Source organism: Armigeres subalbatus, chromosome 2 (assembly GCF_024139115.2).
Source record: "Armigeres subalbatus isolate Guangzhou_Male chromosome 2, GZ_Asu_2, whole genome shotgun sequence".
NCBI classification, from domain to species: Eukaryota; Metazoa; Arthropoda; class Insecta; order Diptera; family Culicidae; genus Armigeres; species Armigeres subalbatus.
In genome coordinates this window covers 101,283,069-101,300,759 of record NC_085140.1, presented here as the reverse complement: position 1 = coordinate 101,300,759, position 17,691 = coordinate 101,283,069, and the positions used below count along the sequence as shown (strand labels likewise).

At 44.5% G+C, this 17,691-nt stretch overlaps 1 protein-coding gene across 1 annotated transcript in view; it reads left to right on the top strand.

The window, feature by feature from the left end:
- LOC134210483 (proton-coupled zinc antiporter SLC30A1) overlaps nt 1-17,691 on the top strand; it is a 149,419-nt gene that overhangs the window by 95,370 nt on the left and 36,358 nt on the right. Inside the window, exon 8 of the mRNA XM_062686530.1 lies at nt 8,125-8,252. Coding sequence (XP_062542514.1) covers nt 8,125-8,252 — 128 coding nt within the window. The remainder of the gene's footprint in view (nt 1-8,124; nt 8,253-17,691) is intronic.

The following is a 17,691-nucleotide window of genomic DNA, read 5'->3' as shown; positions in this document are numbered from 1 at the left end:
TAGGTAATAGCTTATCGCCCTTTTTGTAGATGGGACACACGACACCTTCCATCAACTCCTGCGGCAAAACTTCCTCTTCCCAAATCTTGGTAATGACCCAGTGCAGCGCTCTAGCCAGTGCCTCACCACCGTGTTTAAATAGCTCTCCTGGTAGTTGGTCAACCCCAGAGGCTTTGTTGTTCTTCAGCCGGCCAATCTCCTCCTAGATTTCCTGGAGATCCGGAGCCGGTAAAATTATGTCCTGCGCGCGTTCTCCCAGGTCCATCACCATACCACCATCTTCGTCTGCCACATCGCCATTCAGGTGTTCTTCTTAGTGCTGCCGCCACCTTTGGATCACCTCACGCTCGTTCGTAAGAAAGTTCCCGTTTATGTCCTTGCCTATCAGGCTGTGGCACGTGGCCCTTACGTGAACGGTTTAACTTCTCATAGAACTTTCGTGTGTATTAGCGCGGTACAGTTGCTCCGTCTCTTCACGGTCTCCTCGTTTGCCCTCGTGCGGTGTTGCAGCAATCTCGCCCATGCTGCATTCTTCTCTTCCACTAACTGCTCACATTCGCCGTCATACCAGTCGTTTCTCTGATCCGGGGGCACCGTGCCAATTGCAGCGGTTGCGGTGCTACCAATGGCGAATCGAATATCTCTCCAGCCATCTTCAAGAGACGTTGCACCTAGCTGCTCTTTCGTTGGGAATGTCACTTTCAGCTGCTACGCGTATCCTTGGGCTAGTCTACCGTCTTATAGCCGCCCAATGTTAAGCTGCGGCGTCTGACTTCGACGCGTGTTGTACACCGTCGAGAGTTTTGAGCGCAGGCATACTGCAACGAGGTAGTGGTCGGATTCAATATTCGCACTGCGGTAAGTGCGGATGTTCGTGATGTCGGAGAAGAATTTACCGTCGATTAGAACGTGGTCGATTTGGTTTTCCGTTTCTTGGTTAGGTGATCTCCATGTGGCCTTGTGGATATTTTTGCGGGGAAAGAAGGTGCTTCGGACTACCATTCCGCGGGAGGCTGCGAAGTTTATGCATCGTTGGCCGTTGTCATTCGATACGGTGTGCAGACTATCCGGTCCGATGACCGGTCTATACATTTCCTCCCTTCCTACCTGTGCGTTCATATCACGATTTTGACGTCCCGCAGTGGGCATCCATCGTATGTCTGCTCCAGCTGTGCGTAGAACGCTTCTTTCTCGTCGTCTATAGTTGAAGAAACGGCCTTTAATCCTCAGTTTGCACATCCTTGCGTTGATTAATTGCCACCCAATCACGCGTTGGCGCATCTTACCCAGCACTATGAAGCCGGTTCCCAGCTCGTTGGTGGTGCCACAGCTTTGGTAGAAGGAAGCCGCTCAATACCCGCTTTTCCACACTTTCTGTCCTGTCCAGCAAATCTCCTGCAGCGCCACGACGTCGAAGTTGCGGGGATGTAATTCATCGTAGATCATCCTGTCGCAACCTGCGAAACCTAGCGACTTGCAATTCCATGTTCCAAGCTTCCAATCGTGATCCTGTATTCGTCGCCTAGGTCTTTGCCGATTATATCGAGTCGCATTATCTCTTATATTGTTCGTAATGATTAGTTTTCCAGGCGGCTTATTGGGCCTGCGCAAACCTCCTGTCTCGTCGGAGGGCCGTCGTGTCAGGGCTGTTTAGCGTCCCACCTAACACCAGGACTTGGGCTTGTGCGCTTTGAGCGGCACACGGTCGCTTTGGTGGGGCCTACTTGCGGATACTTGCAGCTTTTTATAGAGGTTTAACAGGGCCCACTGTCAAACTCCACCACATCCTAGGCAAGCCCCACAACTCGTAGATGGCCTGGGGAGGGATCGTCAATCCCTTGGACATAGTCCCTGCTGCCCACAGTGACAGGTAAAAATGAAGTATGAATAGTCCTCCTGGCCTGTAATGTCAAACATATTTTTGACGGGCATTGTGTCTGTGGATTCATTGAAAACAAGAATTTTTTTTTCAAATAACCCGAACTTTAAGTAAGCTAAGTCTCGAGTAACACAATTCAGACTGATTTGATTACTGCAACTCATATATGACTTGATTCAGTCGTACATAAGTTGTAATAACTCATCTATGACAAGTGTGTTGCTTGGGGTATTATTTGTAAGTCATGTCGATGTTTTATGATTTGATTAGATGGCTTACATTGCTCTAACATCTATTTTATTTTCTTTGAGATGTATGTCGACAGTATGTGAACGTCCAATCCACTACTTATACCACAATTGAATCACACCATAAATTGAAAGATCTTCATCCTGGGCCTGAACCATGAAGGGAAAGGAACCAGGGGTGGCATTGTGCATTTCGAATCGAATCACTCGATTCGTACGTTTTTGCATTCGTTTCGAAAAAAATGTGGCATTATGTATTTCGTTCGACTTCATTCAGTCGCAGTACAAGATTTCGAATGATGCTGTACTAGCTCAATCGAGTATGTTCTGTCAAACGAAATGTAAACAGAGAGAATAAGAGATAGCTGTCTCCGTGTTTAGTATGCCGCCCGCTGGAGAGACAACCTCCAGCGCATGGCGAATGTGAGTAAACAGAGAGAATAAGAGTAATTTCATCTGCGTGTAGCATGTTGCCTGTTGGAAAGGCATTCAGGGCCAGGGATGCCAGATATACAGACATGTCTGTATTTATACAGACTTTTGGTCTTGCATACAGACATCATGCAGATTACAGACATTATACAGACTTTTGGTTCATGTTACAGACTTTTACAGACATTTGTTATCTTTGGAGGAAAACCGAAGCAGAAAAAATCATGAAAACCTAAGAATCTGCGATGATGATTCCAGTATAAATTAAAACTTAATGGGGACACGGCAGGTATTTCCGTCCTTCGTCGTAGGGGCTAAAACCAACGAAAGCAACGTACATTTGCTAGAACTCCACTATAGTTTCTCCACGTTTCTCCTGAGATTACGATTTGGTACGTATGAGTTTTACAAAAAAAGTGTCTTTTTTATTGGTTTTCGAGACTATGTCGGGACTTCCGAATCGAATTTTCTTCCGAAGTTTTATCTGTCAAACTAATTGATGCATTGTTTAGCGCATCAGTAGGTGAATCCAGCGCACTACTTCCCAAGTTGGGAAGTTGCCTGTATCTGGAGAAAAATACAACTTCGGTATAAAAGTCGTTCTAACTTTGTTCCGGATATACAATAGTACAGAAAGGGCTGCCGAAATTATTGAAGGGCCGACTGTGCCCGATTCGGAGCCGGGAGATGATCTGCTGTTCTTTAAAATATGGAAGCTCCACGGGAATGTCCACGCCGATGTGGTCCCTTAAATTTTCCGGAGGTAAACGGATGTAGTTGTCCCGTTTTTCCCAGTTTTCTCAAATGATTTTCTTCATGCAGGTTTTGACATCACCAAACGGGACGGATCGGATGTCGTGGAATGTTGGCCCTGATGTCCGACTTCGGCAAGGAGATCCGACTTGTTGTTGCCAGGCACTCCGCAGTGCCCAGGATCCAAGGGAAGGTCGTGTTCGAGAGCATTTTCGCTAAGATGCTTTGGATCCTGTTGTGCTTAGGCTTGTCACTCTGGAATATGGAGATGGCGCTGGCAGAGTCTAAAAGTACGGCTGGCAGGTGTTGCGAGTAACAATTCTGAGGCGACTCGGACGTAGGAATTGAAGGACCTCCTGTTGTTGGTTAGATGAGGATGAGACACGGTCCGTATCACGTTGTCTCGGGTCCAACAATTTACTTTGAGTTCGCGAAAATGCGAAAAGAACGAGAGTCTCCGACCAATGGAGACTCCGAGAACTTCCACAATCTTTTTGTTGGAGATGGGTTAGTCACCCAACCGGCGGAATGAGGACGTGTCCTCGAATGCATTTGCTGGTTGTCAGAGTCTACCAAGTTCCGGAAAAAGCAAGGAGGTTGCCGAAAAATCCCCATTTTTGCCACTGTTAGAAGTCCTGATGAAGGCCTTGGAAATGTTCTAGATCCGCGTGCTTGCCGTCGTTTATAGGCGTTGTGCAGTACATCTTCCAGATACGCGAAGTATGTGCCCGTGCTGTATTCCGGGCGGAACGCTTGTTAGCGAAAGCCGAACCTATTATCGACTTCTAATTTACAGCCGCTGATTTACAAACCTTTCCACGGCTTTGAAGACACCTCTTGTCAGAGAAACAGACCGGTACATTGTGACATATCGAGAGGAAATGTTGTTTTTGTGGATGGATACAACGTGGCTTTTCCCCCATTTATCCGGAAAGATTCGATCAGACCATGCTTGGTTGATCAACCTCAGAACCAAATATTGGCCAAGTTGGGAAAGTTTTTGATAATGAAATAACCAACCATAGAGACCTGATGATTTTTCATTACTCATTGAGAGGGCGAAGCCAGCTCTGAGGCGGAGAACGCAGAATTGAAATTGGCGTTTTGTGAATCCGGGGGAACAAAAAATAAATAATCGCTAATGGAAACTAAATGAATTACAATTATTTTTATTAAACATTATTAATTATTTCACGGAACGAAAACTTATTTCGAATTTCAGATTATTGAAGCCTTGATATTCGATGATATCAAAAATGTATGGTTGTGAGTAATTTTCTATATCAAGTATACCTCTGAAGCCCCATACAGACAAATACAGACATTTTACTGAGATTAAAACAGACATTTAAAAATTGTATCTGGCATCCCTGTTCAGGGCATGAATTGGCAGTTAATTTATAAACAAGCAAATTGTGCCATCGACTGGGAGGTCTTCGCTAAACCGAAGAGTGTCAAAGGGAATCCGAAGGATCATTATCGTCACTGAGTGACGGATGTTTGTACCTCCCTCCTAATCCATTTATACTTGCCTTCAAGGGAACGATCCATGGAGGTTAGTGATATGCGGTTGACCTCCTGTAGGGCATGTAACCCTAGACTGGCCCAAAATGCATGAAATCCTGAATTTCAAACCTTGCACCCTTAAATGACAGTTTGGGGGTCCCAGAAGCTCCCCTGAAAATTTCAGGTCATTCAGTCCAGTGGTTGGCGTGCGCAAATGGCTCAAAGTTTGTATGGGAAAAGTGATCCAAATGTATGAGGAAACGCAACCGTTTCAGTTTTTTGCTTCTAGGTGGTGCTGTAGTCGACGGATTCCTGTTGTGGACAAAATGTAGAACCTTTTTTATATAAGGAAGCGACTGGTGAAGACCGGATGTAAATCCCTTTGAAATTGGCCAAGTTATAAGCATCCAAAGTCGAGGGTGTCGAGCGTGTTCCCCAGGGGTGTTTAAAATGAGAGCAACGTACCACCGACCATTGCGGCGGCGATGCAGGCGTATTCGGTGCCGTGCGAAATTAAATGCATGATTATCACGCAATCTCGCGAATTTTTATCCGATTGGTAAATACAAGGGTAAATACTTTCCGTACTCTGTACAGTAGTGTAGCTAGAGAGGGAGGGGGTGAATAAGGGGGGGCCAAGGGGGGTGGATCTTTTTTTTTAGTAGAAAAACACATCCGGGATATTGTTCGATGTTTAATCTCGCAATTTTCTGGCGTCGTTTTATCTTCGAGCTAACACGCTAAAAAAATTTACTCAAAATTGACATAAATTGAAGAACTCAAAATTTGGTCAAGTTTGGTTTATGCTATAGTTTAGAGTTCAATTTTCGAAGCGTGAATGTATTGGCAGAGATCTTTTATGGCTGGCGTGTAGGATTCATATTGCCGAAGTTTTGATGACAGCAGCTTGGGAAAAACTATTTCCTTCAAAAGGCCCTTCTTCAAGTATTTTTATAAAATTTAAATCGGCATGGCCTACTATGGATCAATCCTTTGATGAAAATATGGTAGACGAAAACATTATTGAGATCCTTGGTGATGAAACACAACATTTGATTGAATTTTTGAAAAACCAACTCAATATTCAACAGCAACGACAAGACTATAAAGAGTTGCTAAATTTATCTTTAGCATTTCTTGGTGTGAAAAGAATTAAATTTTCGAAACCAGGAGCACATAGCAATGCCAGATGGATGGCGAAAGCAATGTATTGTCTTAAAATATGGCTGTTTAGAGGCCAATTTGACATGACCGATGATGAAAGGCGAAAAATTCCAGTAATGTGTGCTTTTATTTTACGAGTTTACATTTGGCCTTGGTTTAAAGCTCCTTTACCCTCATCAGCAGCACATAATGATCTAAACCTGGCAAAAAAAAAATCTAACTTTACGACTTACTTTCCCTGATCAATTACTTTCCTTTACTTTCCCTGATCAATCAAGAAATGTGTATATGGCTGCGGCTTCAAGATTTTCATATCATCTATGGTACTTGAGTGAAGAACTAGTCGCTCTGGCTTTTTTCGACCCAGAAATATCTACTGATGAGAGAAAAGAAATGGCACACAATTTAACGACGATCGATAAGTTGACTTCTTGTACGCTTTCGGATTTTGTTTCTCAAAATACGATGAATTTTTTTGAAATTTCTGGAATATCTGCAAATTTTCTCAAAGAAGATCCTAGTATATGGGATGAATTGGAAGAATTTGTTGAAAGTAGAAATAAAATAATTCATTTTTGGTAGTGAATGACTGTGCTGAGTTAAACTAGTTCAAGATCTTTGTGGAAAACTGACAAAAAATGAAGAACAGCTTCAATATCTTCTCAAAGTTGTTCAACAGCATAGGCAAAATTTTCCAGGTTGCACTCGCTCTGTTATAAAGGAAGGCCTAGCAGATGAAATAAATAATTAATATAGGTATAAGTGTTGTTTGTTGATAATTTTGTAGTTTTATACAGTTAATAAATTATGCTATAAAGATTAAAACTGTTGTTTGAAAAATATATAACTTATACAATATCCCAGGTCTCTATGTCTTTCTTTCCTTCTGTCCCTCTGTCTGTAACGATTATATCATATCGTTCTAAAATTGATGCAACGGGCATCACGATGTCCGAAAACAACTCGTTACAAATATTTCATGAATTTTGTCTCCCCTTAAAAACTTCAGCTCGTTGGCTTGAGTGGTAAGTCATCCCCTCCCTCTCTAGCTACACTACTGTACAGAGCACGGAAAGTTTTTACCAATCGGATAAAAATTCGCGAGATTGCGTGATAATCATGCATTTAATTTCGCACGGCACCGAATACGCCTGCATCACCGCCGGTCCAATGGTCGGTCCATCAGAAAAACCCCGTGCACCAATGGTCGGTGGTACGTTGCTATCATTTTAAACACCCCTGGGGGACACGCTTGATACTCTCGACTTTGGATGCTTATAACTTTGCCAATTTCAAAGGGATTTACATCCGGTCTTCACCAGTCGCTTCCCTATATTAAAAAGGTTCTACATTTTGTCCACAACAGGAATCCGTCGACTGCAGCGCCACCTAGAAGCAAAAAACTGAAACGGTTGCGTTTCCTCATACATTTGGATCACTTTTCCCATACAAACTTTGAGCCATTTGCGCACGCCAACCACTGGACCGAATGAGCTGAAATTTTCAGGGGAGCTTCTGGGACCCTCAAACTGTCATTTAAGGATGCAAGGTTTGAAATTCCAGACTTTTCACTTTTTCCATATAAGCTTGGGTCACTCTAATGTAACCCAGGGTGAACTATCGGTTGTCAACAGTTCCAAATTGGGAAAGTTGCTCCGTAAGCCATTGGAGTTATTCGGGAGAGTGTTTCCGGAAGTGACAGTGAGTTGTTGAAAAATGCAGGCCTCCTTGACCGGGTTGTCTGATACGCTGGGTCTGTTGGGACTTATTACTCGTGTTCGTGGGTCTTACTTCCCGGAAAAGAGGTCTAGATTGCTCAATTCAAGTTGAATATAATATTTTTTTCAATTATTTTGGTGAAATGGACTAAGGCTTCTATAATTTCAAAATTAGAATAACAAATATGAATCAAGTGAATTGTATGTTCTGTACAATAATACTTTTCTTGAATCATTAATTAGAATCTATTAGAAATATGAAATGTGTCTAAACAGATTCAGAAATAATTAGGGAAAATACCCGATAAAACCGTGAATTAACAAAAAAATGATTGCTGAATTCTCCTGTCTCCTACATTACATTGTATCGAGTCTTAGATCAAGGCATTCAACTTAGACCCTATTTTCTGATGCGTCTTCACAGGATCTGACGGAATCTCGACCAGCTTGAACGGTAGTGCTACACAGGACTGCTGTGCCCTAGACTGCCCGACTACTGAGGAAAGTAGTTGTATCAAAGCCACATGCTGCCAAAACAACAATACCATTAAGGTAAGTGTTCTAACTTGTATTGACAGTTTTTTTTTCTGTATGACATCATACAAAAGCGTGTAGACTGAAAAGTGATAACAATGTCCACAACATTCCTAGTCGGAATTCTAAACATTCTGAGCAAAAACGTGCCTTATTAGTCGCTCGAGTGTGGAATTCATTCCTACTATACCAGTTTTGTTTGTTTCAACAATAACACATATCAACAACCGGAATTGTTCTCAAGCATGGAGAATCCTACAAAGCATTCTTAAATGTGGTTTGAAGCATGCCGCGAGTGTGCTTTTTAGGTTAACATATGATTGTGATGCCTCTAAATCTGTTCATGTCAAATTGGCCATCCATAAATATGTAAGATCTTACGGGGGCGACATTCCTACGTTTTATTATACTTTTATTAAACATAAAAATATAAATGAAAAAACTTACCATTAAAACTCTTGAAACATCTACGACCAGCGAAAACATTTCATCTTCTATATAATAAAAGTGAAATGGTCTGTGTTCCGCATAACTCGAAAACGGCTGGATGGATTTTGATCACTCCTTCAGCAAATTATCCTAAATTATCTCAAGGCAATTACTGGTAATATTAGAAACATTCATGCGTATTGGTAAACCAGATCTATTAAACTTAGTTATATTCATCATTTGAGAACCCGAATTCGGAATGTTCCAATCTTGAGAGCTGCTGCATGTGTGATAATTCATATCCATCATCTTCGTGAACAAAGTTATACGGAAACCTCTACGTCACGAAGCGTTTGAATCAGAAAAACCCCGTGCGTCCTTCCATGTGAAAATATTTCTGAATGCATTTCCTTATTTGTATCTATCTACTCTACCCACCAACGCGACTTGGCCGTGCCGACCGTGCGTTGTTGGTTGTTGATTGCTGGTGCGATGGGACCCGGCGCAATTGTAGCAATACCTACAGAAAAAAGGTGCCACATCCGTATCCCGAGTCTCGTCGGTCGTTAACCTGTTTGTCTGATGTCTGATGATGAAGCCGGCGGTGGCGGCACTATTGCGAATATGGATGAATGAAGACGACGACGGAATCGGTTGTTGGCGGGCGGAAGGACTGGCGGTTGATCGAAGTTGAAGTTAAATGAAAGGAGGGTTGAGTAGCGGGCTTTCCTACCTGTTGTGGCTGCATGGAAAGGAAACTCTTGATGTCGTTGATGGGAAGGAGTGGTTGTTATTGCGGAATCCTGGAAACGCCCGCCAGGGCTTGAATTCAATCGGGTTGGTGTCGTGATATAGAAGAAAACGGACTGACGAGTGAGAAAAAAAGGACTCCATTCGAGGTAAAGCTTGGTTTCTTGCTATAACAATGTTTCAGAAGAAATGATTGACATTGGTGATGAATGGCTATATGAATGCAGTGTTCCTCTTATAACGCTCATTACAGCCTTTATCATTGTACACATGTCTACATACATATGTTTATTTTGTTTAAAGAGAGATTTGAATCAAGGATTACACTTTACCTTCAATTTTGATAGGCATCGCGATTTAAATCGAAGTATAACTAGAACTCTATCTATGACGCATCCCGTAATATCCCAGATAGCATACATGCTTCAAATACATCTCAACAACTTGTATACTAGACCAGAGGTTCCCAAACTTTTGGATATGCGACCCACCTAGCAGAATCCCATATAGCTTGCGACCCACCAGGTACCAGGTATTGATTTTGTGAAATTAGATAAAAATGAGTTCGCGGTAGATTGGACAAATCATAATGAATTGCTTTTTACCCCATCATTGTCCAAATTTCGTCAATTTTTTTTAATTGGATGTGGATTGGATTTGGATGGGATTTTAATTCAATTTCGGTTGGATTTGAAATTTATTCAGATTGGGTTTGAATTGAATTTCGATTTGATTAGGATTGGATTTGAATTTGATTTGGATTGGATTTGAATTAGATTTGGATTGGATTTTAAATTAATTTGGATTTGATATAGATTGGATTCGAATTGGATTAGGATTGGTTTTCGATTGAGTTTGGGGCTTAGATTTGGATTGTATAGGACTTCTTTCTACATGCCCGAGTATCATATAACAAAAACAGGCCGTTGACCTCGTCAGGTTTGTTGTTCTTTAATCATCCAATCATAACTTAGATCCTAGTTTAAAATATGGATTAGATTTGTGAGACAAAATAGTAACATAATTATGAATTAAGATTTGTCTTTCGCGACCCACCACTGAACAGCCCACGACCCCCCTGGGGGTCGCGACCCACAGTTTGGGAACCTCTGTACTAGACAAAACTGCATGAGTTCTATACCGTCAACACTGGATGAGTTGATATCAACTCATGGATGCAGATTGTGCCATATTGAAACATATTTTCTGGGTTACTAAGAAGGTCAAACAGCTTTCCAAGGATGTTTTATTCCACATCTCTCTTTCAATACATAAAAGGATATTTATCGAGTCTCGAGAGCCTCGTCATGAAAACTGTAAGTGATACAAAAGCATGCAGGAACGCTGTAGACCTAATGTTTTCAAAATGTATCAAAAATTCATTCTCATACGATAATGATTGGAATTATGTTTTCAAAAAATATCAAAAATTCATCTGAATCACAATTCTTATGCTGAAATAAGCCTCCTGTCAAATTTTCAGCTAATTCGGATAACATTTCGAGGTAGCGCAAGTCGATTTAATGTTTTTGGGCTATTTCCAATTTTGATAAAAATCTAACAAGAGATATCCCTAAATGCCAAAAATCATCGCAACAACCTCTAAACGGAAGTTTCCGGTCTTGTGAGCATTGCGATTCTCTACAAGTCTTGTGAGCATTGCGATTCGTTCCGTTCACTTTTTGACCATGTTGAAGTGATTTTCAAGCTTTTAAGTAGGGGAGAATGTTCCCAAACCGACCCCCTAATTGGCAGAGACCTAATTTGGCCAAGTCTCGTAGTCTATGGGGTGCTTCAAATATGACGTCCACTACTTTTCTAGATTTCAAGACCCTCCTCCCCCCTCTGTCACGCTGTTTTGTATACCTAGTATATCTAGTTTCACAAAATCTTAACGCCATCTATGAGATAGACCGGGGGGTCGGTTTGGAAACACTCTCCCCTACTATTTTCCCTAAAAGTCACTGTTTTACAAAATTCTTGAATTTATTACAAATCATTTGAAATTTATTAAATTAGAATCCCTCTTTTTTCCGAACATAATAGAGGAGAACTGGGGGTAACACGCCCACGTTAAGGAAAGTGCTGTTTTTATCAAAGAAAACCACCACTTCAGCGCACAGTGTTTTATTTCGTCACTTCCACGATCGAAATACAAAAACTCAAAATGTGTTGATTTTGTTATTACGAACAACTTTGCTAAACATGCCGAATCTCTATCTTTTATATATAACAAACTTAAGACGTTTTATGTAAAAACCCTTTAAAATCTTATGTTCCATTCTAACTCTGTCTAATGATTTTTCCCATTCTCTGTCTCTTCTACGACGTTGGTTAACAAGCAAAATTACATGAATTGCTGACCATTGTAACATTTGATCTCAAATACAAAAAAAGTTATCTTTCAAATATACATTTTTTTAAAGATATTTCTTCTTGTAATTACTTCTTTAATTGCACAAAATCGCAAATTTCTTCACGATATGCTGAAAGTCGCCCATTTCATCTTTCTACTGGCATTTAAAACTTTTGTCGACAAGAGTCTTCTCGATCACTGTGTGTTGTCATACAAACCCGTCGGAAACGGTAACGAACATATCTGCTGAAAAAATGAAGAAAAACCATCCAGCCGAACGAACGCAGACCATTTCATTTTTATATATATAGATAGAAAGTTACAATGTTTAACAAAAATATGTAACTATTTTTCCTGGTTTGACAACATTGTAGAAGAGACGGAAAAGGTGAAAATCATTAGAATTAGTTATAGTTAAGAGAATGATTTTAAGGGGTTTCATAACACGCATGAAACGTGTGTTTGTCCCAAATGAATTCCGGATGGAATCCCAAATGAATTCCGGATGGAATCCCGAATGAATTCCGGATGGAATCCCAAATGAATTCTGAATCTCAAATGGATTCCGGATGGAATCCCGAACGTATTCTGGATGTAATCCCGAACGGATTCCGGATGAAATCCCAAATAGAATCCCGAATGGATTCCGAATGGCATCCCAAACGTATTCCGGATGGAATCCCGAACGTATTCCGGATGGAATCCCGAACGGATTCCGGATGGAATCCCGAACGAATTCCGGATGGAATCCCGAACGGATTCCGGATGGAATCCCGAACGGATTCCGGATGGAATCCCGAACGGATTCCGGATGGAATCCCGAACGGATTCCGGACGGAATCCCGAACGGATTCCGGACGGAATCCCGAACGGATTCCGGATGGAATTCCGAACGGATTCCGGATGGAATCCCGAACGGATTCCGGATGGAATCCCGAACGGATTCCGGATGGAATCCCGAACGGATTCCGGATGGAATCCCGAACAGATTCCGGATGGAATCCCGAACGGATTCCGGATGGAATCCCGAACGGATTCCGGATGGAATCCCGAACGGATTTCGGATGGAATCCCGAGCGGATTTCGGATGGAATCCCGAACGGATTCCGGATGGAATCCTTAACGAATTTCGGATGGAATCCTTAACGAATTTCGGATGGAATCCCGAACGAATTTCGGATGGAATCCCGAACGGATTCCGAATGAAATTCCAAAAAGAATCCCGTATGAAATCCCAAAAAAAATCCCAAATGGATTCCGGATGGAATCCCGAACGGATTCCGGATGGAATCCCGAACGGATTCCGGATGGAATCCCGAATGGATTCCGGATGGAATCCCGAACGGATTCCGGATGGCATCCCGAACGGATTCCGAATGAAATTCCAAAAAGAATCCCGAATGAAATCCCAAAAAAAATCCCAAATGGATTCCGGATGGCATCCCGAACGGATTCCGAATGGAATCCTTAACGAATTTCGGATGAAATCCCAAACCCCCAAAAAGAATCCCGAACGGATTCCGGATGGAATCCCGAACGGATTCCGGATGGAATCCCGAACGGATTCCGGATGGAATCCCGAACGGATTCCGGATGGAATCCCGAACGGATTTCGGATGGAATCCCGAACGGATTTCGGATGGAATCCCGAGCGGATTTCGGATGGAATCCCGAGCGGATTTCGGATGGAATCCCGAGCGGATTTCGGATGGAATCCCGAGCGGATTTCGGATGGAATCCCGAGCGGATTTCGGATGGAATCCCGAACGGATTTCGGTGGAATCCCGAACGGATTCCGGATGGAATCTCGAACGGATTCCGGATGGAATCCCGAACGGATTTCGGATGAAATCCCGAACGGATTTCGGATGGAATCCCGGACGGATTCCAGATGGAATCCCAAATGGATTCCGGATGGAATCCCAAATGGATTCCGGATGGAATCCCAAATGGATTCCGGATGGAATCCCAAATGGATTCCGGATGGAATCCCAAATGGATTCCGGATGGAATCCCAAATGGATTCCGGATGGAATCCCGAACGGATTCCGGATGGAATCCCAAACGGATTCCGGATGGAATTCCGAATGCATTCCGGATGGAATCATGAACAGATTCTGGATGGTATCCCGAAAGGATTCCGGATGGAACCCCGAACGGATTCAGGATGGAGTCCCGAACGGATACCGGATGGAATCCCGAACGGATTCCTGATGGAATCCCGAACAGATTCCGGATGAACTCCCGCACGGATTTCGGATGGAATCCCTAACGGATTCCGGATGGAATCCCTAACGGATTCCGGATGGAATCCCTAACGGATTCCGGATGGAATCCCTAACGGATTCCGGATGGAATCCCGAACGGATTCCGGATGGAATCCCGAACGGATTCCGGATGGAATCCCGAACGGATTCAGGATGGAATCCCGAACGGATTCCGGATGGAATCCCGAACGGATTCCGGATGGAATCCCGAACGGATTCCGGATGGAATCCCGAACGGATTCCGGATGGAATCCCGAACGGATTCCGGATGGAATCCCGAACGGATTCCGGATGGAATCCAGAACGGATTCCGGATGGAATCCCGAACGGATTCCGGATGGAATCCCGAACGGATTCCGGATGGAATCCCGAACGGATTCCGGATGGAATCCCGAACGGATTCCGGATGGAATCCTGAACGGATTCCGGATGGAATCCTGAACGGATTCCGGATGGAATCCTGAACGGATTCCGGATGGAATCCTGAACGGATTCCGGATGGAATCTCGAACGGATTCCGGATGGAATGCCCACCGTATTCCGGATGGAATCCCGAACGGATTCCGAACGGACTTTGAACGTATTCTGGATGAGACTCCGAACGGATTCCGGATGGTTTCCCGAACGGATTCCGTATGAAATCCTGGACGGATCCCGGATGGAATCCCAAACGGATTCCGGATGGAATTCCGAACGGACTCCGGATGGAATCCCGAACGGTTTCTGGATGGAATCCTGAACGGATTCCGGATGGAATCCTGAACGGATTCCGGATGGAATTCTGAACGGATTCCGGTTGGAATCCTGAACGTAATCATGAACGGATTCCGGATGGAATCCTGATCGATTCCGGATGGAATCCCGAACGGATTCCGGATGGAATCCTGATCGGATTCCGGATGGAATCCTGATCGATTCCGGATGGAACCTGAACGGATTCTGGATGGAATCCTGAACGGATTCAAGATGGAATCCCGAACGGATTCCGAATGGAATCTCGAACGGATTCCGGATGGAATCCCGAACGGATTCCGGATGGAATCCCGAACGGATTCCGGATGGAACCCCGAACGGATTCCGGATGGAATCCCGAACGGATTCCGGATGGAATCCCGAACGGATTCCGGATGGAATCCCGAACGGATTCCGGATGGAATCCCGAACGGATTCCGGATGGAATCCCGAACGGATTCCGGATGGAATCCCGAACGGATTCCGGATGGAATCCTGAACGGATTCCGGATGGAATCCCGAACGGATTCCGGATGGAATCCCGAACGGATTCCGGATGGAATCCCGAACGGATTCCGGATGGAATCCCGAACGGATTCCGGATGGAATCCCGAACGGATTCCGGAAGGAATTCGGAACGGATTCCGGATGGAATCCCGAACGGATTCCGGATGGAATCCCGAACGGATTCCGGATGGAATCCCGAACGGATTCCGGATGGAATCCCGAACGGATTCCGGATGGAATCCCGAATGGATTCCGGATGGAATCCCGAACGGATTCCGAATGGAATCCCGAACGGATTCCGGATGGAATCCCGAACGGATTCCGGATGAACTCCCGCACGGATTTTGGATGTAATCCCGAACGGATTCCGGATGGAATCCCAAATGGATTCCGGATGGAATTCCAAACGGATTCTGGATACAATCCCGAACGGATTCTGGATACAATCCCGAACGGATTCTGGATGGAATCCCGAACGGATTCTGGATGGAATCCCGAACGGATTCCGGATGGAATCCCGAACGGATTCCGAATGGAATCCCGAACGGATTCCGGATGGAATCCCAAACGGATTCCGAATGAAATCCCAAAAAGAACCCCAAATGGATTCCGGATGGAATCCCGAACGGATTCCGGATGGAATTCCGAATGTATTCCGGATGGAATCCCGAACGGATTCCGGATGGAATCCCGAACGGATTTCGGATGGAATCCCGAACGGATTCCGGATGGAATCCCGAACGGATTCCGGATGGAATCCCGAACGGATTCCGGATGGAATCCCGAACGGATTCCGAATGAAATTCCGAACGAATTCCGGATGGGATCCCGAACGGATTCCGGATGGAATCCCGAACGGATTCCGGATGGAATCCTTAACGAATTTCGGATGGAATCCTTAACGAAATTCGGATGGAATCCCGAACGAATTTCGGATGGAATCCCGAACGGATTCCGAATGAAATTCCAAAAAGAATCCCGAATGAAATCCCAAAAAAATCCCAAATGGATTCCGGATGGAATCCCGAACGGATTCCGGATGGAATCCCGAACGGATTCCGGATGGAATCCCGAACGGATTCCGGATGGAATCTCGAATGGATTCCGGATGGAATCCCGGACGGATTCCGAATGAAATTCCAAAAAGAATCCCGAATGAAATCCCAAAAAAAATACCAAATGGATTCCGGATGGCATCCCGAACGGATTCCGAATGGAATCCTTAACGAATTTCGGATGAAATCCCAAACCCCCAAAAAGAATCCCGAACGGATTCCGGATGGAATCCCGAACGGATTCCGGATGGAATCCCGAACGGATTTCGAATGGAATCCCTAACGGATTCCGGATGGAATCCCGAACGGATTCCGGATGAACTCCCGCACGGATTTTGGATGTAATCCCGAACGGATTCCGGATGGAATCCCGAACGGATTTCGGATGGAATCCCGAGCGGATTTCGGATGGAATCCCGAGCGGATTTCGGATGGAATCCCGAGCGGATTTCGGATGGAATCTCGAACGGATTTCGGTGGAATCCCGAACGGATTCCGGATGGAATCTCGAACGGATTCCGGATGGAATCCCGAACGGATTTCGGATGAAATCCCGAACGGATTTCGGATGGAATCCCGAGCGGATTTCGGATGGAACCCCGAACGGATTTCGGTGGAATCCCGAACAGATTCCGGATGGTATCCCGAACGGATTCCGGATGGAAACCCGAACGGATTCCGGATGGAATCCCGAACGGATTCCGGATGGAATCCCGAACGGATTCCAGATGGAATCCCAAATGGATTCCGGATGGAATCCCAAATGGATTCCGGATGGAATCCCAAATGGATTTCGGATGGAATCCCGAACTGATTCCGGATGGAATCCCCAACGGATTCCGGATGGAATTCCGAATGCATTCCGGATGGAATCATGAACAGATTCCGGATGGTATCCCGAAAGGATTCCGGATGGAACCCCGAACGGATTCAGGATGAACTCCCGAACGGATACCGGATGGAATCCCGAACGGATTCCTGATGGAATCCCGAACAGATTCCGGATGAACTCCCGCACGGATTTCGGATGGAATCCCTACCGGATTCCGGATGGAATCCCTAACGGATTCCGGATGGAATCCCGAACGGATTCCGGATGGAATCCCGAACGGATTCCGGATGGAATCCCGAACGGATTCCGGATGGAATCCCGAACGGATTCCGGATGGAATCCCGAACGGATTCCGGATGGAATCCCGAACGGATTCCTGAATGGATTCCGGATGGAATCCCGAACGGATTCCGGATGGAATCCCGAACGGATTCCAGATGGAATCCCGAACGGATTCCGGATGGAATCCCGAACGGATTCCGGATGGAATCCCGAACGGATTCCGGATGGAATCCCGAACGGATTCCGG